This window comes from Idiotropiscis lumnitzeri, chromosome 21 (genome assembly GCF_059441095.1).
Source record: "Idiotropiscis lumnitzeri isolate Australia: NSW breed Sydney's pygmy pipehorse chromosome 21, RoL_Ilum_1.0, whole genome shotgun sequence".
In the NCBI taxonomy this organism is placed as follows: domain Eukaryota; kingdom Metazoa; phylum Chordata; class Actinopteri; order Syngnathiformes; family Syngnathidae; genus Idiotropiscis; species Idiotropiscis lumnitzeri.
Window position 1 is genome coordinate 3,990,307 of NC_142411.1, and position 20,581 is coordinate 4,010,887.

At 44.5% G+C, this 20,581-nt stretch overlaps 4 protein-coding genes across 5 annotated transcripts; 2 read left to right on the forward strand and 2 right to left on the reverse strand.

Annotated features, from left to right (window-relative positions):
- Positions 1-62: 62 nt before the first annotated feature.
- Positions 63-5,923, forward strand: ccm2 (CCM2 scaffold protein). Of its 2 annotated transcripts, none has more exons than XM_088286763.1 (10): positions 63-494; positions 2,361-2,537; positions 2,615-2,698; positions 2,818-3,001; positions 3,086-3,222; positions 3,364-3,499; positions 3,710-3,767; positions 3,871-4,006; positions 4,234-4,372; positions 4,874-5,923. In XM_088286763.1, exons 1-10 carry the CDS (start codon positions 465-467, stop codon positions 5,194-5,196), a joined length of 1,404 nt encoding a protein of 467 aa, XP_088142889.1. In that variant the 5' UTR covers positions 63-464; the 3' UTR covers positions 5,197-5,923. The 2 variants fall into 2 exon arrangements, with proteins under 2 accessions (XP_088142889.1, XP_088142890.1); XM_088286764.1 differs by lacking the exon at positions 63-494 and adding an exon at positions 1,349-1,657.
- A 449-nt stretch (positions 5,924-6,372) lies between these two features.
- fam167ab (family with sequence similarity 167 member Ab) lies at positions 6,373-9,781 on the reverse strand. Its single transcript, XM_088286765.1, has 3 exons — positions 9,594-9,781; positions 8,183-8,566; positions 6,373-7,512 (listed from the first exon to the last, which is right to left on the reverse strand). Exons 2-3 carry the CDS (start codon positions 8,498-8,500, stop codon positions 7,249-7,251), a joined length of 582 nt encoding a protein of 193 aa, XP_088142891.1. The 5' UTR covers positions 8,501-8,566; positions 9,594-9,781; the 3' UTR covers positions 6,373-7,248.
- A 579-nt stretch (positions 9,782-10,360) lies between these two features.
- On the reverse strand, positions 10,361-15,788 carry lca5 (lebercilin LCA5). The gene is made up of 9 exons (XM_088285428.1): positions 15,742-15,788; positions 14,113-14,493; positions 13,636-13,853; positions 13,133-13,438; positions 12,423-12,560; positions 12,165-12,261; positions 11,944-12,074; positions 11,625-11,784; positions 10,361-11,396 (listed from the first exon to the last, which is right to left on the reverse strand). The coding sequence occupies exons 2-9, from the start codon at positions 14,465-14,467 to the stop codon at positions 10,711-10,713; spliced, it is 2,091 nt and encodes a 696-aa protein (XP_088141554.1). The 5' UTR covers positions 14,468-14,493; positions 15,742-15,788; the 3' UTR covers positions 10,361-10,710.
- A 1,224-nt stretch (positions 15,789-17,012) lies between these two features.
- sh3bgrl2 (SH3 domain binding glutamate-rich protein like 2) lies at positions 17,013-20,457 on the forward strand. The gene is made up of 4 exons (XM_088286414.1): positions 17,013-17,171; positions 18,444-18,629; positions 19,118-19,198; positions 19,972-20,457. Exons 1-4 carry the CDS (start codon positions 17,124-17,126, stop codon positions 19,978-19,980), a joined length of 324 nt encoding a protein of 107 aa, XP_088142540.1. The 5' UTR covers positions 17,013-17,123; the 3' UTR covers positions 19,981-20,457.
- The last annotated feature ends 124 nt before the right edge of the window (positions 20,458-20,581 follow it).

Here is a 20,581-nt window from a genome sequence, read left to right on the forward strand (position 1 = left end):
TTTTTTTGTGTATGATATGATAGCGTTGATGTCCTTGACTGTTTTTCGTCTCAAATCTTCGTGAGCGTGCAGTGCCTGCGTTGGACAGAAGGGGGCGCTGTTTTGCGCGGTTGGCCGCATTCGACGCCCAAAATGGCGGCACGGTTGAAAAGTTTGAATTGTTTTGCTCGACTTAGTTTCGCGAGCATTCTGCGAGGCTTGTAGCAAAACAAACCCCCGTTGGATTCACATTGGAAGGCTCATATGGCGCTTTCCCGCCTAAGGACTTCGGGACGCGTCCAAAAATGAATATGGCGCTTATCGCTCACCTCAAAATCGGGCGGACTTCACCCATGCTAGGCTAGGAAGCTAAGCTAACGTCGGAAAGAGTTCCCGAAAAGCTTCGATTTTGGTTATGTCGTGTCGTGCTTGGGCGGAGGAGGCGTCGGCGAGCAGAACATGAAGAAAAGGACCTCGTCGTAGACATGGAGGAAGATGTGAAAAAAGTGAAAAAGGCAAGTCAACAATTTTTGGAGGGTTGTTTTTACAGCCACTCGCTAATCATTGGCCGGCTAGCATGCTAACCCGCTTTAGCTTATCGAAACAATCGAGTTTAACCTCAAAGTTAAGACCGTCTGGTGACAACACTAATAAAAGTGTCATGACGTTTCGCTTGTACCAAATAGTACAACAATTTCGTGTAGCTTGACAAACAAAACATCTGGTCCAGTATTGCCTCGCTGAGATTTAGCTTTACTTATCTCTAGTAACATCACTCTCATCCATCTTAACAATACTGTTATACAAAGTGCTTCTATATATACACACACACAGTAGAAATACTATTTTCATAAGGATCTAAATGTGTATAATTGGTTGTGTTTTACCTGTCGCCCATGATATTGATGTCACTGGTTATGCACTTCTCATGTTCGCCACTTGAGGGTGATAGTGAGTTGTGCGACCCTAGTGAGGAGAAGCGGTACAGAAGATGAATGGATGGATGGACTATTCCATATAATTGTGCGGTATAAAGTTGTGTTTTTGGCGTGTTTAAAACAGTCTGACTTGATGTCAGGTGGGTTACCTTTTGTAGTAAGTGTTAAACATGGATAAATTGTAACATTGTTTTATGCTGAGTCTATTGCATTTCCCCCACCACTTTTATTCACAGGAAGATAATACAGTAGTTGAACCTTTTCCAGTCTGGGAAACAGACAGTCCGTGTATGCATAGCAGCAGAGTATGAACTGTTTAAAATTAGACCAATAGCGTGAACATTTTTTGCGGATTAGAAAATGGATGAATGGATCATTGCAAAATGTGCCTGTACACAGGCTCAAATCGAGCGGCTGTCAGCTCACATTTCTCGAGCAAACATACAACATTAATGCACCTGTCATGTGAAGCCACACTGTGTTAAATTATGCAGTGGTCATCTACGGTCATTCCGTGGAGTCATCTGTAGTCAAGTTTGAGCGGCGGTTTCGTCACAGGATGCTGCGGCAGTCCACTTCCCCTTCAGGCGACGACGTACGGTGGCGAGGCGCTTCCCTTTTCTGTTTTTATGGCTCACATGTCTCACTTTATGCTAGCATAGCAGGAGGCAACGGGTGATAAGATTAAACAACTAAACGATCACAGAAATCTGCTAGCATCTGGTTGCATGGACTACGAGGTAGGTTCTTATTATACTATTGGTGTAGTATTCAGAAACATTCTCAGTTGCTTTTATGTTGAATGTTTTGATAAAGTAGAAGCGACACTGTTTCCCCATCTCATTCACTCTGCATTTATCAAAAAGTAACCCAAATTAGTTGAATCGGAATGCGGCAAAGGCTATTACTAACCTGCGCGGTCGTAGGAGGTCAAAGTAACTGACATTCATGTTGGAATGCTGCCAACTGGGGTGCTAACCGTAAACTATTGGAAAGCCAAGTGATTATTACATTTATATAGAATATGACGTAGAAATCTGTGGACCGAATGTAGAGCTTTGTGGAACACCGGCAGTCTTTTAACTACGGGGAGTCCCTGTTCTGCGGTTGAGTTCGGTTTCTAAGGGGCTCTTGCGCCGTTTCAAACCTTGTGACCGTCTACGTCTCGGCCACTGTACACTGAGGAACCCGTGTATTACAAAATGCATGTTTCATTTTGTGTTGACATTTGGGCTCCACACATTGGTGTAAGCACAAGGCCAGTACGGGTTGCTTCTTCTTTTTCGTTGTACATTAACTCCCGCCAAGTAAAAAGTAAAACTTTGTTCTTGAAATCAATTTTTGCTTTCCTCACCTGCTCTGTGTTTCTCATCCTTTTGTGATGATCCGTACTGTATGCGTCTCAATATTTTCTAAAACTCCCTGTGGGTTTTCCACCTTCAGCCTGGTATCGTGTCGCCCTTCAAGCGGGTCTTCCTGAAGGGCGAGAAGGGACGTGACAAGAAGTCACAGGAGAAATCTGCGGAGCGCCGGGCACTCCACACGGTTTCTCTCTCGCAACCCGACCACCGCATCGACCCCGACATCCTGCTCAATGACTACATTGAGAAGGAAGTCAAAGTGAGGCAAACTCCAACACTCTCATACTTAACTTTGACAGTGTTTGAAAAACTAACTTGGTGTTGTGTTCTTTCTAGTATTTGGGGCAACTGACATCAGTGCCAGGATACTTGAACCCATCAAGCAGGACTGAAGTCCTCCAGCTCATTGACAACGCCAGAGTAAGTCATCTGACCCAAAACAGGCTTTAGAATTGGGGGGCGGGGTCTAAACGTTCATGTTTAAGGACCCCGCGCGATTCTTAAAATGGAATAAGCATGACTATCACTCTTGTCTCCAGAAGTCGCATCAGTTGGCGGGCCAGCTGACGTCGGAGCAGGACGCCGTGGTGAGCTTGTCGGCGTACAACATCAAGCTGGTGTGGCGCGATGGCGAGGACATCATCTTGAGGGTGCCCATCCACGACATCGCCGCCGTCTCTTACATCCGCGACGACTCTTTGCACCTCGTCGTCATCAAGACGGGTACGAACGAGAGCGCCAGCGTGTCGATACGATAAGAGAAATAATAGAATGATGGCACGTAGTTTGTCTCCTTCTGCTCCTCAGCTCAGGAATCCGGAGGCTCTCCCTGTCCCAGCTCCTGTCCCGATCTCAACAAATCCCAGACACTCAGCTCTTTGTCGGAGGGCGGGGCCGTGCTGGTGGAAGTGTGCTCTCTGCTCGTCCTCGCCGTCGACGACAAAGTTTGTTTGATTTCTTGATTATCATCACACTTTACTAAATTAAATTCATTAAATTGTTACCATAAATAAAATTATCTGTGGAGTTAATCGTTGGGAAGGGAGAAGATTGTGAATAGTATTCGTTTTTGTTTTTTGTGTCAGGCAGCTGCAGAGGAGCTGTGCCTTCTACTCAGCCAAGTCTTCCAGATCGTCTACACCGAGTCCACCATCGACTTCTTGGACAGAGCCATCTTTGACGGAGCCACCACACCCACGAGACATCTTTCCCTCTACAGCGGTAAGCAATTGAAAACTGAGTGTCAGGAATGAAATTGGTCGCTGATAAATGTTCAAATGTTAGTCTCACAGTTATAAATTTTGACTGCTGTAATATCGGATTTAGTGTAAAGCACTCCAAAAAGATTTGTCGTGATAATCCGCTGGCATGGCCGCTTGAGAGCACTTTGTCATCTTCCTAACTTTTTTGTTCATTGCGATGGTTCCTCAGATGACTCGTCAAGCAAAGGAGACATTAAAGAAGCATTTGAAGGCGAGGCCAGCCCTTTGTAAGCGCTCGCCTTCTTATTTTTAAAAGCATCCGCATGGAATAAATTGTACATGAAAGTCATTGACACTCTTCCAAAACCTTTTTCACCCCTCGCCTTTAAGTCCATTCCAGGCATCGATGGAAGCAGACAGCAGCTCCCCTTCGGTTTCCGGCCCCGCCTCCCCTCAGGCCAAGACGGCGAGCGAAGGGGAGCTCAGCACCACGGCCGCCGAGCTGCTCCAGGATTACATGACCACGGTATGCCCCTCTCAAACAGTCCTCGGTCTTAAGTGAGTCACATTATTGTCATTATGGTGATTGGCTAACTCGATTGTCAGCTTGAAGCTCATCAGTAAAAATTCCTAAACCTTATCAATCCAAAGCTGCAGGGTTCAGAGCGTGAGAAAAAAGTAGCGGCTTATAGTCCGGAAGTAAATCGCATTCTGTGGTTATAATTAATATGCTCGTAATTCTGTGTCATCCAGCTGCGCACAAAGTTGTCCTCCCAGGAAATCCAGCAGTTTGCAGCGCTGTTGCATGACTACCGCAACGGCTCCTCCATCCACGAGTTCTGCATTAACCTGCGTCAGCTCTACGGAGACAGCAGGAAATTTCTTCTGCTTGGTATGACTTCTTCTCTTTTCTACTAAAAACATTTTGAATTTTGCTTGAGTAGGTTTGGAAAGGCTTTTAAAAGCAACATCGTTCAGCATTAAGATGCCTTTGGACTTTACACAGGAGCCAGTTCAGGCAGGATATTCAAAAGTGAATAACATGAGCAAACGCGGTAATAAAGTAGTAATTACAATAAGTGTTTGTTTAAAAAATATTTAAACTAAGTCAGTGGACCAAGTATTGAACCAGGCGGAACGCCATCAGTTACTCACAATAATTACAATTTATGACATTTAGTTGTGCTATAAAGTAAAACATCTGATGACCTGGCATAGAGCTTTGTGGAACAACACCACTATCTTTCTACAGGCGTTTTGGGTTTGCAAAGGACTTCCTTTCCTATGGCAGTGACATAACCCAAATTTGTTTGCAAGTCGGAACGTGCTAAAGTCCGCTCTGAATTACACTATTGTAGTAGCACATTTTAATGTTGTTATTCGGCCATTGTAGGCCTGCGTCCATTCATCCCTGAGAAGGACAGCCAGCACTTTGAGAACTTTTTGGAGACCATCGGTGTCAAGGACGGCCGCGGCATTATCACCGATAGCTTCGGCCGCTACCGGCGGGCGGCCAGCTCTGCCTCAGACTCCACTGCCAACGGCAACAGTGCGCTGGGCGGTGAAGGAGGCGGAGACGGCGCCGCCTCCGACGAGGGCCCGGAGGAAGGGGGGGAAACCTCGGAGGGTGACGAGTGGGACCGAATGATCAGCGACATCAGCAATGACATCGAAGCGCTGGGCTGCAGCATGGACGGCGAAGGTGCCACACTGTAACCCCTCAGACTGAACTGATTGATCACATGATCACACTGAAGGTTAGTCGTCATATGAAGTCAATCGAATGCACTTAGGGTGACATGCAGTCAATCTTTTGTTATTTTTGTACTCACTTATCGGCAGTATCTGCCACCGATGTCAGCAATGTAGCGACAACCCATTCCTCACAAGTGTAGAGTCATGACTGACAATTTTATTAGGGTTATTTTGTATTATTGCTGCCTTATTATTTTGTTTTCCCGATGTATGTTTTTCCTGTTTATTAGTGTCCAATGTTCCCCCACCTTTTCGCAATTTGTGCATTTTTGTTTTTGAAACTATCGTCCGTTGTGTGCTCTCTGAAACAGCCTAAAATGCCTGAAGATGGTGCCAACAGCCATGACATAGTGCCAAGTAACTACCTTGATTTTGAATGAGATACACTGTTATTAAAAAAAAAATAGTTAATGTAGTTAAGATACCTATATAAACTTTTTATAAACATGACAATTTTTTTTTTGCTATTTCAGTGAACCCATGCCTATTTGCAATTTGGAATTTGTAGATTATTTTTTTTGTAGTTTGGAGGTGGGGTGGTGAAGTGACCTATCCTGTTCACGAAAAAAATAATTATTTGGTGCTCAGGCCAAAACAACGTCTAATGTAACACTATTGCTTTGGCGCCATATAGTGACATTTTGGTACAGAGGCACTACAATAAATTTAGGAGAGGAGCTTCATTTACGCTGCTTGTACCCGCCTGAGAGAAAAGTTGCTGCCATCTTGTGGCGTTTATAGGAAACTAAACATTTTAAAAATGGCATGTACAGGTGTTATCTTGTGGCATACGTTGGTTCAGAAAGCACAAAAACTGCAAATAGTGGAGGTTCCCAACAAATGCAAATTTTTGAATTTACAGAAGATCACTATCCTCCTTCCTACTTGCACGGGGAACCCAAAATGGCCGCTTCATCTTTATGCAGCTTTCTTGACATAAAGGTTTTGGATTCTGTGTGAGGAATTAACAGTTGATGTCAATGTTATGGCAATATTTGATATATTTGATATTGATATGTTTTTTTTTAGTCAATTAAGGAAAGATTACCCATTTTTTTTCCCTCTTGACCGCGTTGACCCCCAATTGTGCCTTTCAAACTGTTGCACAGTCGCCTCTCACGTGGACACGTGGTGGAATCGTCGTGCAGGTGTTTATTAAAAAAAGAGGAAAAAAAACTACTTTTGAACATTATTTTGCAAAACTCATCTTTCACATCGACTTAAGCACATTTCGCTTTGCGTTGGCGGTATAATTTTCTACCAGGGCCTTCAGCAGGGACCGATCGTGATCGCTTTTGAGCGATCATGTGCTCGGACAAGCCTGAAACTTCACTCGGTGTTCCGTCACAGCAAATTTCTTAATGCCATCAAAGTTGCTCGCTTGACTGGAGCACATTCCGTCCAGTCCGATGGATCTCTTTTACATTTGTTGATCCGATCTAATCTCTATAAAGTAAGAAAAGTGGGTTGCTCATATGCCACTTAACCAAAACTCCCATAATGACAAATTTCCCGATGCAGACGCAACACGTTTCTTATCACACGCAATTCGCATGTTCCCACGCATCTTAATTGCAAGCTGAGCGAGCGTAATGAATTATTGACGCCGCGACGTGAAGTCCTCGAAATTATCCTAATTGGCCTCCCATAACGTTAATCCTTAATCCCATTTGTCGGCGCTGACGGGATTGTTCTGGCACTTTTATATGGTCGTGATTTTTCTTAAGATGATCGTCCGGTTGGACGGGGGTCATTAAAAGAGCCTTTCTTCTCTGTTCGTGGGGCGCCGCTGTCAGTTGCCGTTAGTGCAAGTCTGATCACGGCGTGGTTATCCAGTTTGCTTAATTTCAATCGGGGTATTCTTGGCATGGGAAGATAGGGTTGGTCAGGTAAGAAGGGGTGTGGCTTGTACGGCTGTGGCTTGCATCATAACTGGAAATGCTTTTGTTGTCAACGTAACATATTATTTGGTTTGCTTGCGTTAGCTTCTCTACGCTACACGTGAAAATCGAGCTAGCAGAGCGAGAAACGTCGCGAGTTGATGTTCATCTTAGTGACGCCGATGAGCCGCAGCGGCGCCGAGAGGCCCAGGCCCGGCGTGACGGGGCACTCGCACAGCAGGTCGGCCAGCTCGTCGCGCTCCTCCACGCCGTAGGTGGCGTCGTTGAGCATGCGGCGGTGCAGCTGGCACGCCTGCTCGATACGCAGCTTGCTGATGTCGCCGCGTAGGCCGATCAGCTGCCTCGCCAGATGCTGGTCTTGCACGCGCATGTCGCTCTGAAAGACAAAACGGTGACGTTGTGTGACCAAACCAACAAAAAAAAAAGATGGAGAAGAACTACTGCATGATTAGATTGTAATTGAACTTTTGAAGTGTCAGTTCAGACCTAACTAGTCTGCTGCCAAAACAGGTTGCCGGAGAAATAGAAAAACCAAAATAGACTGCTGACCGAGAGAGATGAGGTTGCATATATTATGTCATTCAGCACAGAGGGCGTTCATACAAGTTTAAAGGCAAACTTTTTTGCTGCCTAAATGGGCCTGGGACTTTTTGTCAAAGTTGAAAGGAAGTTGCTTTGTCATGAACTCAGCCTCTGCCCCCAGATAGGCCGCAAAAAAATGGGGAAAAACCAGATCAAGACTAAAGGTTAGTCAAAAAGTCGCTTATTCAGGCCCAACTTTTTTGCTGCTTAGACTGGCAGCCATGAAAAAAATGATCAACAGCAAGTGACCAATGATTACTTGCAATGTCTGTAAAGAATTTTTTTTTTCAGGACCAATTTTTTGCTGCGTTGACGGGCTGCCTTAAAAACAGAAAATAAACAGCCAGAGCCTCACGGTTTGTCAAATTGTCTTCGTCTTGACATCACTTAGACGGGGTTGCCATAGGAGCAGGTCTCTTTGTGGTTTTTAATGATAATGTTTCAGATCTTGAAAACCATCTCACCAGTTCTCTCCTGAGCCAGCTGAGAGCCTCGTCTACGTTCTCGAAGGCCTTCGACACCCCCGAGCGCAGCTTGCACCGGATCACGCCCGTGTCCCCTCGTTTGCGACTGGCTTCCGCTTCTCCGCTGCCCGAGCCTCGGAAGCTTTCCGCCTCCACCCTGGCTTTCCATTCCAGGTAAGAAGGTCTCCTGGTCTGCAGTCTCAGTTTCTCCGTCAAGGCCTTCAGGGTCAGAAGATGATCACCTGAAGGCAAATGCTCGTCTTCCTCACTTCCCGCCGCTTCCTCAGTAGTGATCGGATTGGGTCGGGAGGCTTCCATTTTGGAAGAGCTGCTTCTCCACACTTTCTAGAATATTCTAAAGAGTTCCCCAAGTTCTTAGGGACTCTAGACAAGAGAGAGAGAGAACCACAAGTCGTTCAACGAGAAAGTGAAAATTATCGTGGTCGTCAGTGGATTTTCTTTCTCCAGTTTCGTGATTAAGCCGATTGACGTGGCACATATCAAATGACAGAGGCTGTTGCCATAGCAACCGCATCAGCACTATACATGACTCAGCACTTGCCCCTTATTCCAGACCTCAGGTTTGTTGCTCAATTTACTTCACTGAGTTTAGCATTCAGTCAATTTCAACATTTCTTAAACAGAAACTAAACCTGCCTTCAGATTCAAGATTTTTTTTTTTTTTTTGCTGCCTAAATGAGTAAATGGGAAGAAAGTGAAAATTGGATTGTGGTCGTTATGTTGTCAGCAAATTCAATGACTTGCATGAGTTGGTATTTGGAATCACGCATAAAATCCTCATCAAAGCCAGCCCAAACAATGCGGGTGTTGTAAAAATAATAATCAGTTAAAGTGGTCCCCGGGCTTCTATTATCCCGTAATAAGCCATAACAGGCCCGACCAGCAGTGAGCTCATTGCATCTAATGATAGGCTTGCATTAAGACATCCAGTGGGTTGTTATGGGATGCCAAAACGTGATTGGTCTAACTGATGACTTTTAGGAAAGTTTGGCTCATTGCATTCTTAAACAAAACTTATGCAGCATATTTTCCCCATAAAAGCTGTTTACGACCATCCATCTGCTTTTTTATGTATCGCTTATCCTTGTTAGGGTGAGCTGGAGCCAATCCAAGATAACTTTTGGATTAAAAGTTATGGTACAATTTAGAGTTGTCAATTAACATGAAGGTTTTTGGATTGTGGGACCTAAATTTCGAGCCTCAAACTTTAAACGATGAGGCAGATATGGTAACTAACCACAGCTAGGTAAAATTATTTCACAATCATGTGTTACTAACGTTTCCTTAATCATATAATTTTACTTTTACGAGTAAATATAAAAAAAAAGATAGCATACTTAAGAAGGTCGGTTTTAACATTTTGTATTAACAACTGACAGGTAGTTCTTACCACGTGACTCATCTTGGTGAAGCGTTCAAAGGCATCACGCACTTCTTTTACTGGAGCTCGTTCAAATGTCCTTTTATCGTCTCCACCGTGTCTCTAACTTGTCTTGAACCAAGTACACGAGTGAAGACCACCGTATGGAGCCCCTATATAGGAAAAGAAAGTGGGGCGGGGGGAGACCCACTTGCTGCGTTTTAATTTAATTCCCTCCTCCCGTCCCAGTTTGGGTATTTGCTCGGATAGTCCGCTCGTTTTCCAGCCAGGAGCTACCGGCGGAGGGGCGGGGAACGGTTGCTCAGGGATACGCCGCCGCCTCGAGTGGTTTGGCCCGTTACTGGTATACGTCAGCGGATCCGCCATGTTGGTTGTGTCAGGTCCGACCTGAGACGTATTGCATGGCAATCAAAACGGTGCGTTGCTGCTAGACGTCGGTGTTTCGCCATATTGGATGTGTCTAATCGGCCTTGCGCTCGTGATAAAAGTGTGTTCTCTAGATTATGGTTTTGAGTCTGGTATGTATTTCATACAATACACTGGTTCACTTTAAAAATAAAAGGTTTATTCATAGTTTAGCCCCCAAACAGTGCACTTATTCTTGGCCGACATTTCATTTTAGTATAAGTGTGCCTAATGACAGCCCCGTTAGATTTTATGAGACTTTGTATTAACCACAAAACATATCAACATTACCTTTTTAAAGGTGCATATTTAATCAGCAACTAAAAATACTAAATGTTACAATAAATAAAAAATAGGTGAGACATTTTTTTCCACCGCAAAACCTATCAACATGATTTGAACGGGTGAATATTTAATCAGGTACTAAAAATACTATATGTCACAATAAATTAAAAAAAAAAAGGTGAAAAAACACTTTGTCCCTGTTTAGTGTGCCAAGTGCATTAAATTAACTGAAAAGTGCTACTAGCACTGACAAAACAATTACCAGAAATGTGATTGTTGGAAACAATTTAAATAATATTCAACAATGTCTTGTCCATGGATGTCTGCTTATGACAAGTCAATGTTGAGTGCAACTACCACAAAAAAAAAAAACTAAGTCCAAAACACTAATTAGTCATCTAACGGAGTGATCCAGCAACTAATGTTCAAACTCAAGCTACAAGGTGAGCTCCTCGATTTCGTCATCGAACGAGGGGATGACGCGGACGGCGGGCCGGCTGTCCACCACGTGCCGAGCGCTCAGCGAGCCGGCTGGCGTGCCGAAGCCGAGGCGTCCCGCTGCTCGCGAACCTTCCCGCGCACCGCCTGCACCCGACATGTCGTCCAGTAGCGCCGCCATTCGGGTGTCGCCCGAGGGCGCCGCCAGAGAGCCGAACAGCTGCTGCATGAGCGCCGACTTCTTAGTTTTCTCTCCCGCCTCTGTCCCCTTCAGGCTGAAGACGCCGATGGCCTGCAGCGCGTGGTCGCCGTCCTCCCTGGCCGTGCTTTGGCGGGGGTTCCTGAACGAAGGCGCGTAGCTCCCAAAGACCAAGTCGTCGTAGGATTTGAGGGAGCCGAGGCTTCGCCGCCGGCCCGGCGACGGCGTTGACGAAGGCGGCGTCTCTGTGGCGGCCACGTTGGATTCGGACGAGTCGACAAAGACGGGGTTCCGCGCGTCCTCGTTCTGGAGGTCGATTTCTCGCATCTTGGCCAGCAGCTGGTCTTTCCTGCGACGCGCCTCGCCCGTGTCCACGCAGTCGTGATGATTCCTCCAACGCTCTGCTTCCTCTCGGACGTGGACGCTCTTGTGCGGATTGGTAAAGAAGCTGCCGACGTCTTCCTCCTCCTCTTCTTTCTGCCAGTCTGTGGAAATCGGATGCGCAACATTAATTAAGTACGATAGGAAGTTTTCCCAACATTTTACTGGGAACAAACCGCACCTACAGTGGTTGGTGCCTCAACTTGCAAGTTTTACAAGGTGTGAGCCATCGCTTGGTTCATTTTGTGCTTGTGTGTTGCAAGCTGGCTGCAAACGTTATTTAAAAAAAAAAAAAAAAAGGTCCAGATTCCACTTACATGGACTCTTCTTACCATCTATGAATATCTTGGCCTTCACTTCAAGGACATCCTGGGTGTTTTGTTGACGTTGCGCCTCCGACTCCTTCACTTCCTTGGCGCCTCTCACGTCTTCGCTCCTCTTCTTCTGATGCTCCTGGTTTGGTTTCGGCGCACTGTCCACCCCATCCACTTGCTGAACATGTCAAAGCAGAGAAATAAAGATGGCCATTGGAATGGAAACCTGTTCACTAAAAACGGTGAATGTTTGCGAACGCGGTAAATCATTCTCAACTCCCTGAATCGCTAGAAATAGATTTTTGAAAGAAAAAAAAATCTCAAGGTTGGATGTTACCTTGAGTGACAGGTATCCGTCAGGGGCCGAATCGCTGTACTCCCCGACGGCGGGTGGCGGCGAGGGGAAATCGGAGCTGCTGCTGCAGCGCTCGTGCGTCTGCACCGCCTTGGAGTGCGTCCTGCTGTAGACTTTTTTTTTTTTTTTTTTTTCAAATAAGAGATCCATTCAGCAATGCTTCTCTTTTGTCACCGTCTCATTGAAGGACGTCTCTGCCTCACGTTTGTGTTTGGGGTCGCCCTCTGTGACTTTCCTCGGTGAGACTTTTCCGACGCGGTGGGCGTAAATGTTGCGGGTCTCCAATTCCCGTTCTTTTTCCTGGAGAAGATGACAACATTTGTGACTAAGCTGCTCTTTCTATCTTGTGTGTTTCAGTGGTGGTGGTCAAGCGAATCACAACGGAATGAAGAGAAAAAAACTGTTGGGTATGCATCCGTTTTTTTCTTAATGTATACATTTGTGTGTTTCTATCCAAGCACCCTGAGTTTATTGGCCAGTTGCTCCAGCTCCTTCTGCAGACTTCTTATCTCTTCCTGTGCGCTGAGCGTCTTCTTCCTCTCGGCAGCGAGCTGCCTCTGATGGCTGCCGTTGCTCAGCTCGATGTTCCGCTCCAGCTCCTACGCGCGCACACAAATTGCAGCGTTTCACACCAATCTACATGTGAAGGTAAAAGTTGTTTTGATACACAAGTGCCGTGAGTTGTGATGCAATGGAAATAACTAGGAAATCCACAGAGTGAAGTCCTGCGGTTAAATTGAAAAGAACAGACTCGCTGTGGTTTCCACTGTTCACATTATAAATGATTTTAAAATGTAGAAAAATTCTATTAAATCAGTCAAAATTGGGGATTGGAATTAGAGTATTAATAAAATAACAAATAAAAATGAATTATTTTTAATAAAATAATTTTTTTAATTATTATTTTTTTATTAATTCATTTGTTTTCTACAGCGATGCTTATTCAGAGTCATGGATAAAATTGCGATAAAATAAAAACTAAAATATTCAGCTAAATACTAATATTAATGGAAAAAAATCCATAAATAGATTTTTTTTTAAATGTGTGTGTGTGTCTGTGTATATATAATTATGTAATTACCATGTGTTAACAGTATAATACTGTAGCGTGGTAATTCGTTATTAATAAACAAATAGTATTTTCTGGAGGGCTAAAACGGCTTAACGGTACCTTGATTTTCAGCTCGGCATCATACGTGCGCGCCCTCTCCTGGTCCAGTTTGCAGCTGAGCTCCTCGCGTGCGCCCAACTCACGCTGCTCCACCAGCTTCTTCATGCGCCCGACGGTTGCGTGGCTCCTCAGCAGTTGCTCCTCCTTCTCCTTCAGGCGGCGCTCAGCGGCGCGCTCGCGCTCCCGCGTGCGCCGCAGCCGCTCGCGCAGCACGTGCGTCTCGTTGGCATGACACGACAGCATCTGGGAGATTTTGCTCTCGGCGTCCGTGTAGTTCTGTAGGGCCTTCTCCTGACGCGTCTGAAGCTGCCGTCGCAGAATCCATTTGAATCAATCAGTTCAAAGTGAGCTGTATTACAATTTCTTTCTTTTTTTTTTTGGGTGAAACATACCGACTTTAGTCTCGGAAATGAAGAGAAAGCGAGATTTGCAATTACTGTACATCAGGGTGAGGAACATCATTTACTTAATTTTTATTTATGAATTGTTTTTTTTTAGGGCACCTGCTTAAGAATCCGATTCTCCTTCTGCAGCTCGGCGATGCGCAGCTGCAGCTCGCCGTGCACGTTGCGCAATTCGTTGATTTTCAGAAGGCGGCCCGACAGCATTTGCCTGGTGAGGGGGTCAAGGTCTTTGGGAGGGAGGGACTCTTTGCTGTGCGAACGCGTCGCGCGGCTTCGACCCGGACGTGGCGGGCGAGCCCGGACCCGCTTCTCCATACCTGACGTGTGTATTTAAAAAAAAAAAAAAAAATGCACAGTATGTTCAAATGGTCAGCAAAATTTTTGATCAATCACAAGCGTTTTGTAACAGTCAACTGTCCAGACGTCCATCATGAACGCAAAAAGGACACTAAATTAAAATATTACTTGAAACATTGCCCATAGAGTGAATTATTTACGATTAAACAACTTTTCAGTAGTCATATGAAATATAAATGTCATTTCAAACATTGAGCGCCTTCCAGGTGCTTGGCAAACCTGTGTTGTAGGGCGAGCTGCTGGAAATCCGGTGCGCGCGTACCGGCGGCGTCGGCGACAGCGTCTGATCTCGTGCATATGGCGAGAATGAGCGCTCCGAATCGTTGTCATTGTCGTCCGAGTAGGATGTGCCCTTGCTCCGGCGCCCCTCGCCGTCCGACGCCCGGTCCCGGTCGGGATCGGTGGGGTAGATTTCAGTTTTGGAAGCCACTTTTTCATCCTGGATCCTCTCTCGGTAGTTCTTGTAGTGCTTGTGTTTTTTGCCGGAGGACACTCGAATCTTTTTGCTCCTGAGGGAGCGTCGGCTTCGATTGTCGTCCCAGTCATCTTCGGACACGATGCACTTGGACTCCATTTTGTTTTGAGTTCAGCAAAGCAAGACTGTTGTAAATGGTTTGGGAAGGGGAGAGGAAGCAGATGTTTTTTTTGTTTTTTTTTATGCCCCACAGTTGAAACATCTCGCTCACATATTCATGTTCAGAAATAGACAGCTCGCAAAAGATTTGCAGAGATGAACATTGATTAGCCAACCTCAATGTTGCTGCTTAGCAACAGCGGCGAGACACTTGACATAAATGAGATCAACCGGTTGTGCTGAGCACTTCCTGGTCACAAAACATGATCCCTTCGCAACAACACAATGCGCTAGGGGCTTAAAAAGAGTCTTGCACAAAATGTTTTGTCGTGATGCAGAGAAGGAAAATGTGAAGTCACGTTGGAATGGCGAATTCAACTTGAGTACAACCCACCCTCTTCTGTAACATACCCGACTGAGCTCGACTATTGTTGTATGCTCCGTTTGTTTGCGTTGCTGCTCCATGAGTGATAAAGTAGTAGTTGCCTTACAATTACCTGAACTTCTATGCTTCTTCCCATTAGCCCGTCTATGGCATTTTTCATTATGTTAGCATCAAGTTAGCATAGGAAATTATTGTGTGGTTTTAACCTTTTTGTATTTAAAATAAGCAATGTCTGATTGTGTATTGTTGGTCATTTTTACCCTTAACTTAACTTAGGTATGACATTAGCTTGAAGTAAGCAGGTGAGCAAGAGAGTCAACAAAGTGATTTAAGATCATTCCTTGGCGTTGAGAAAGTGAAAACAGATGCAAAGGAACACTCTCTCGATCTCAGGTAGATCTCGAACGCACTCCCCTGCAATAAACAAAACAACCCACTGACAGGGTCAGCTTGCTGGGAGTGTTTCCATGGCAACGCAAGCCCACAAAGCCCGAATCAAACTTGTAATCACAGCGACGGGCCGTGCACTGACTTATCCACTTTAGTTCAAATTTTTTTTTTCCCGAGCAACACTGCGTGGGTAACTCGCTACTAAGAATATCTGCAGCGTAGTTGCAAGCATTGAAGAAACTGCCCCATCTTTGACAGGATTAAGCTAAAACCCTCCGCCGTCTGCTCTTGTCGGGTACATTGTTGTCACCGCAGACACACACACACACACACAAGTGTGCCTCAAGCAATAATGAATCCATGTTCAATAAGTAATGTGTGTGTGTTTTTTCCCCACGCCAGAACCCCAACAGAGCGAAAGTATTGGAGGAGCTAACGGAAAGCTAACCGGGCTCCAACGTTAGAGCAACAAAACTGCAACAGGTGAGGCGTGTCTTACCGTTAGGTGTCTTCGTCTTGCACCTCCACGGCCATGAACCCCCCCCCCCCCCCCCCCCGAAGCAATGCCCGTTGTTTCCACGCTAAATGTCACATTACTGGTGGACCGTCTCAAGAGTGCAAAAAGTCGGCGCAGAATCTGGATGGGGAAATAAAAAAAGCTACAACTTTTGGCTAAGCTAACAACGCTAACGTGCGACCAAGCTGAGGCAGTTAGCCTCCCGACCTTGTTTATTCGTCAAATTACAAGACAAACGTCTTGTGAGCGTGCCGGTAGTTTGTGTGGCTCTGCGGAGCTTGTAGGTCGTTATTGAACTAAGAAAAAGGAGGAGGAGGAGGCAAGACGCAAAACAGGAACGACGGCCATCGCTGGCTGCCTGCGGTTGCATGGGAACCGCTTCTATGACGTCATCGGATTGTTTTGCATTAGGGATAGGCGGATCGATACCAAATTACCGATATTTTAAAATCCCGCCCGAGTGCACGCATGTCAGCACCGGGATCTGCTCCCCACCCTTCTTCCTCTTATTGTTGTATTAATTAGTGTGTGTGTGTGTGGGGGGGGTGTAATCCCTCTCCATGTACTCGTGTATTTTGTCATCTTTTCGTTTGCACTGTTGGATATGCTTTGTAATAGAATGATATACATTTTATTGTTAAAAGCAGCATTTATACCAAGGAGTGTATTTGATCCAGTACACAAACTGTTGACACTGTATTGACTTATGCGTATGTTGGTCACTCAATAGTGCCCTCTGCTGTCGAGCTAACTCATTGCAGGTAAACAAAACGAAAATAAAAGATATTTTGCATGCTGTTAAGACAACATTATCTCGAGAAATACTGTCACATCTTTATTCAATTGCTTGTGTTTTACTTCAAATACGACCATCTTTTTTTATAATTTTATTTGCTCCATTCATTTGCTGCGTTAAATTGTTTATGACAAGGGTTAAAAATCTGCAAAGCAAAACTAAATAAATAAATAAATAAAACAAAATCTAATAGGTACGAAATACTTTAATCTCCATGCAACAAACCTACATCATGTCGAAGCTGTTTAATTCCCGAGGAGCACGATTTGGCGCGGCACACTCAAACGACACACTTCCTGTTTTGGTCACGTGACTACCGCCCCTGAAAGCGATACATGCGCCGATGCGTGCTCTCTCACTTGTGCACTCGGCACGGTGCTGACGCACCAGTTTTGTTGGTCCCATCACTCCAAAACGTGACCGCAGCTTGATTTAAACGCCGCTGTCCTCTCTGTCATGCAATAAAACACACTTCGTCGTTCAAATGTGTCGCTTCTTTCGCTACCTTTGAGTGATAACATCGGTAAACTTTGGTCTTCTCTCGGCGACCCCGTAATGTGAGATTAAAATGGTCATCATCAAGGTTTACGTCGCCTCGTCAAGTGGCTCTGTGGCGGTGAGTGATTTGGGAATTTTATTTTCTTCTTCATTTAAATGGAACGACCTAGAACATGCGCATTGTCTTTGATCATTGACAAAGTACATTAAAGTTCTATACACGTCAAAGACCGGCAAAGTCCAGTCCAGTCAGCCGGCACGCCTGACTAAGTTGACCATTTGGGTCAGTGATGCACGACGAAGCTTGTGAGTGCAATAATTGGCTCTGAATGCCTTGGAAGTGACGTGCAGAAATTATATTTGGGCACTTTGAAATAGTCAGCGTCATAAATTGTTCATCAAGGGTGCAAGCGATGTAGAGTAACTTTACGTGGACATACCAGTGTAAATATGCACGAAGCGCCGTGTAAAAAAATAAAAATTAAGATGATGAAACAAACTAACCCTAATGACGTAGGTTTACCATTCAAAAGTATGAAAAAAAATAAAAGCACGGCAAATTTAGTGTGCCTTGTTGGCGGCCACGAGTGCACGCAGACCACACACAGAAAGATGCAAGCAAGAGGAGGGGAGATTTTGTGGAAAGTTTTTGAGTGTAACTGTATCTACTTAATTTTTTTTTTTTTTAATCATGCAAATTTACAAGACAAGATTTTCCCTTTGCATCGACTTGTTGTTGATTTTTGCATGATCCATTTGTCCTCAGGAGTTCTGTTTTGTCCTTGTTCGTCCCGTAATGAAAGGATTAATCCAAGTTAATCCCTTCATTCAGAGTGCAAACAATACACTTGCATACTTGTATGCAGCGCGAGGCATTTCTATTCATATTTAGGGTCGGCCTATTTTTGTAATTCACTCTCAAGTGTTGAATTTGGCGCCCTAAAAAATTAGGACATATCCGTCACTCACACACCCTCTCTCTCTCTCTCTCTCATGCACTCGGTCACTCACACACACATTGAATTGTTTCCCATCAGACTGCTTTTGCTGTCACACTGCCACGTTGCTATCGAATGTGCACCGTCGGGTCAACGTTTGTTTGGGTGAGAGTACCAATGGAGCCCCGAGTGGCTAACAAAAGCACCATTGTGGCCGCCGTTCCAAAATGCACCACCCACATGCCCTTGTCTGGTTATCAGATTTATTTTGTTGAAGTCAGTTTTTCCTTTTTTATGTATTTTCATACTTGAGATTGATCGGAGCGCTCCATTTAGAGGAATATGTGATCAAAAAGAGCCAACATTTTATTTTATTTTTTAAAAACAAGAATTTCAGATCAAATGTCAGCTGCTGCTCGACTATAACGAGTCGGTCTTGTGTTTCATGTTAGGTGAAAAAGCAGCAGCAAGCGGTGCTAGGCTTCCTGGAGGCCAATAAAATCCAGTTCCAGCAAGTGGACATCGCCATGCTGGAGGAGCAACGCCAGTGGATGTACCGTCACATACCTTGCGACAAGCGGCCGCCGAAAGGCAACCCGCTGCCTCCGCAAATCTTCAATGACGATCGCTACTGCGGGGTATGACGGAGAAGCGTTTAACATCTTGCATGTGGAATACTCTTGTTTCTTTTTTCCCCTATGGTTGTCTTTCAAATGAATTGATTTAAATAAATAATATCAGATTTTCATGCCAGGTATAAAAAAAAAAAAATCAGATTAGAGTGTTAATCTGACGTGATTTTGTGCTTTTTTTTATGCAAATGAACGAACGTGCCACGCGATGGCACAAAGTAGGTCACGGCCGTTGAGCTCCGTTGAATGAAGGAGCTGCTACCTTTTTACTGGCTATTGTGAGTTTAGGCTCAATCATCTATCGAAAGCGCACGCCACCTCTGTAATCCCGCCGTAATCCCGCCTCGGATTACGTGCCGTCACTCTCGCCGGCATGCGTAATCCATAGCGACATGCTCGGCAAATTGGTCCCAGAATGGCGGCCGACCATTCCAAGCCGGTGAAATATTACAAGTTAAGAATGAAGCTCTAACAGAATTTTCCCTCGCCGGCAGGATTATGAGGACTTCTTCCAGTCTAAAGAGAACAACAGTGTGTTTGCCTTCCTGGGCGTCACTTCGCAAGCCTCTGTCAAAGTAAGGAACTTCCACTTATTCCTGATTTTCTTTTTTTAAATTTTTTTTATTTATTTATTTATTTTTTTAAAATGCATATTCAGTCCCCTCCAAAAGTACTGGAACTGCCACGTCAAATGAAGACACTTGGGATCAAAAGATGAATTTAGGCTTTATTTAATTCTTTATTTATTTAATGTGGGCTACCACTGCTAGTTCGAACCAATTTTTGTCCCGCTACAGATGGTCGAGAATAAGCAGAGTTGCCGGTGCACTTTCAATCACTTAATTGACCCGACGATAATGCAATAAACATGTAATAAGCACATTCATAAACGAGCTGCAAATCACGCCAAAAATGAAGAGCCGGCTAACGCGACACGTCACTCGGTAGGCCAGTTGGCGCCTCCCAAAGTATTTCAAAGTCACGGACGCGTACGACATTGCGCAACGAGACGGTGGTGACCCCTAGTGGAGACAAATAATACCTGCACTTATCGTGCATATATTGCATTGGTATTATGCGGAAAATAAAAGTAAAATAAAAATAGAATCAAATCAATAGTATTGTTGCTGCTTTTCGTTTTTTTTTTGTTTTTTTTTATTATTTTTATCCGCAGGGGATCAAAGGTAGCTCAAGCTTTACTGTCAAATTGGATTAGTAAATTTGTAGATCTAATTACATGGCGTTCTGGTTTCATGTCATTTAATCTGAGAAGGCAAGAACGTATCTAACTGACCGCCTTTGTCCAAATGATTTATTTAATTTATTTATTTTTGTTTTTGGACCGCAGGAGTCTTAGAGGCCAGTACTGAACAGAAAGGTTGAAAGCTTCTCTCGTGTCTTCTTATCTCGGATGCCAATTGTGGGACTCCCCTCATGAAACGTCTTGCACGTGTTGAGCAAAGAGACTTTCTGACCCCGGAAAAGGTGAACGAGTCATTTTTTTTTTTTTGGTGACCCTGCGTTCACACCAGCCATAATATTAGGCACACGCAGAATTTCCAATCAGAAACTTGGCCTCTAGTCTGAGTCGCTGCGCTTTAGTCGTTATCATTTGTGAACACGGAATGTTCTTGTTCTGGAATGGATCTCATTAGATTGTGTGCAGCTGTGCCTAATGTTGTGGCCACTCAGCACGCGTATCAATTGTCCCATTTTTGCTATTGTGTATCCTATTTTCCATGTGCTGTGCCATCATGTTTGACAAATAATACTGTGACTTTTATGACATTTGTTGGATTAAAAAAAAATAATAATAAAGCTTATACATTTACTGCATCTGACTCAATTATGATTCAGTACACATAAAAAAAAAAAAAAATCACAGCCATTTTTACACTTTCAAAGCCTCCATTTTGTCATGAAAGTTGAAGTCCACTTTTTTTTTTTTTTTTAAACGC

Bases quoted from the DNA above. Each gene is read 5' to 3' on its own strand.
- ccm2 (XM_088286763.1), top strand. From the start codon at position 465: ATGGAGGAAGATGTGAAAAAAGTGAAAAAG. The intron at 3,002-3,085 runs GTACGAACGAGA...TCTGCTCCTCAG, and splicing joins CCTCGTCGTCATCAAGACGG to CTCAGGAATCCGGAGGCTCT. The intron at 3,223-3,363 runs GTTTGTTTGATT...TTTTTGTGTCAG, and splicing joins TCCTCGCCGTCGACGACAAA to GCAGCTGCAGAGGAGCTGTG.
- fam167ab (XM_088286765.1), bottom strand. From the start codon at position 8,500: ATGGAAGCCTCCCGACCCAATCCGATCACTACTGAGGAAGCGGCGGGA. The intron at 7,513-8,182 runs GTGAGATGGTTT...TTTGTCTTTCAG, and splicing joins GCTGGCTCAGGAGAGAACTG to AGCGACATGCGCGTGCAAGA.
- lca5 (XM_088285428.1), bottom strand. From the start codon at position 14,467: ATGGAGTCCAAGTGCATCGTGTCCGAAGATGACTGGGACGACAATCGA. The intron at 12,262-12,422 runs GTGCTTGGATAG...CATCTTCTCCAG, and splicing joins AACTGGCCAATAAACTCAGG to GAAAAAGAACGGGAATTGGA. The intron at 12,075-12,164 runs GTGAGGCAGAGA...AAAAAAAAAAAG, and splicing joins GGGCGACCCCAAACACAAAC to TCTACAGCAGGACGCACTCC.
- sh3bgrl2 (XM_088286414.1), top strand. From the start codon at position 17,124: ATGGTCATCATCAAGGTTTACGTCGCCTCGTCAAGTGGCTCTGTGGCG. The intron at 17,172-18,443 runs GTGAGTGATTTG...GTTTCATGTTAG, and splicing joins CGTCAAGTGGCTCTGTGGCG to GTGAAAAAGCAGCAGCAAGC. The intron at 18,630-19,117 runs GTATGACGGAGA...CCTCGCCGGCAG, and splicing joins ATGACGATCGCTACTGCGGG to GATTATGAGGACTTCTTCCA.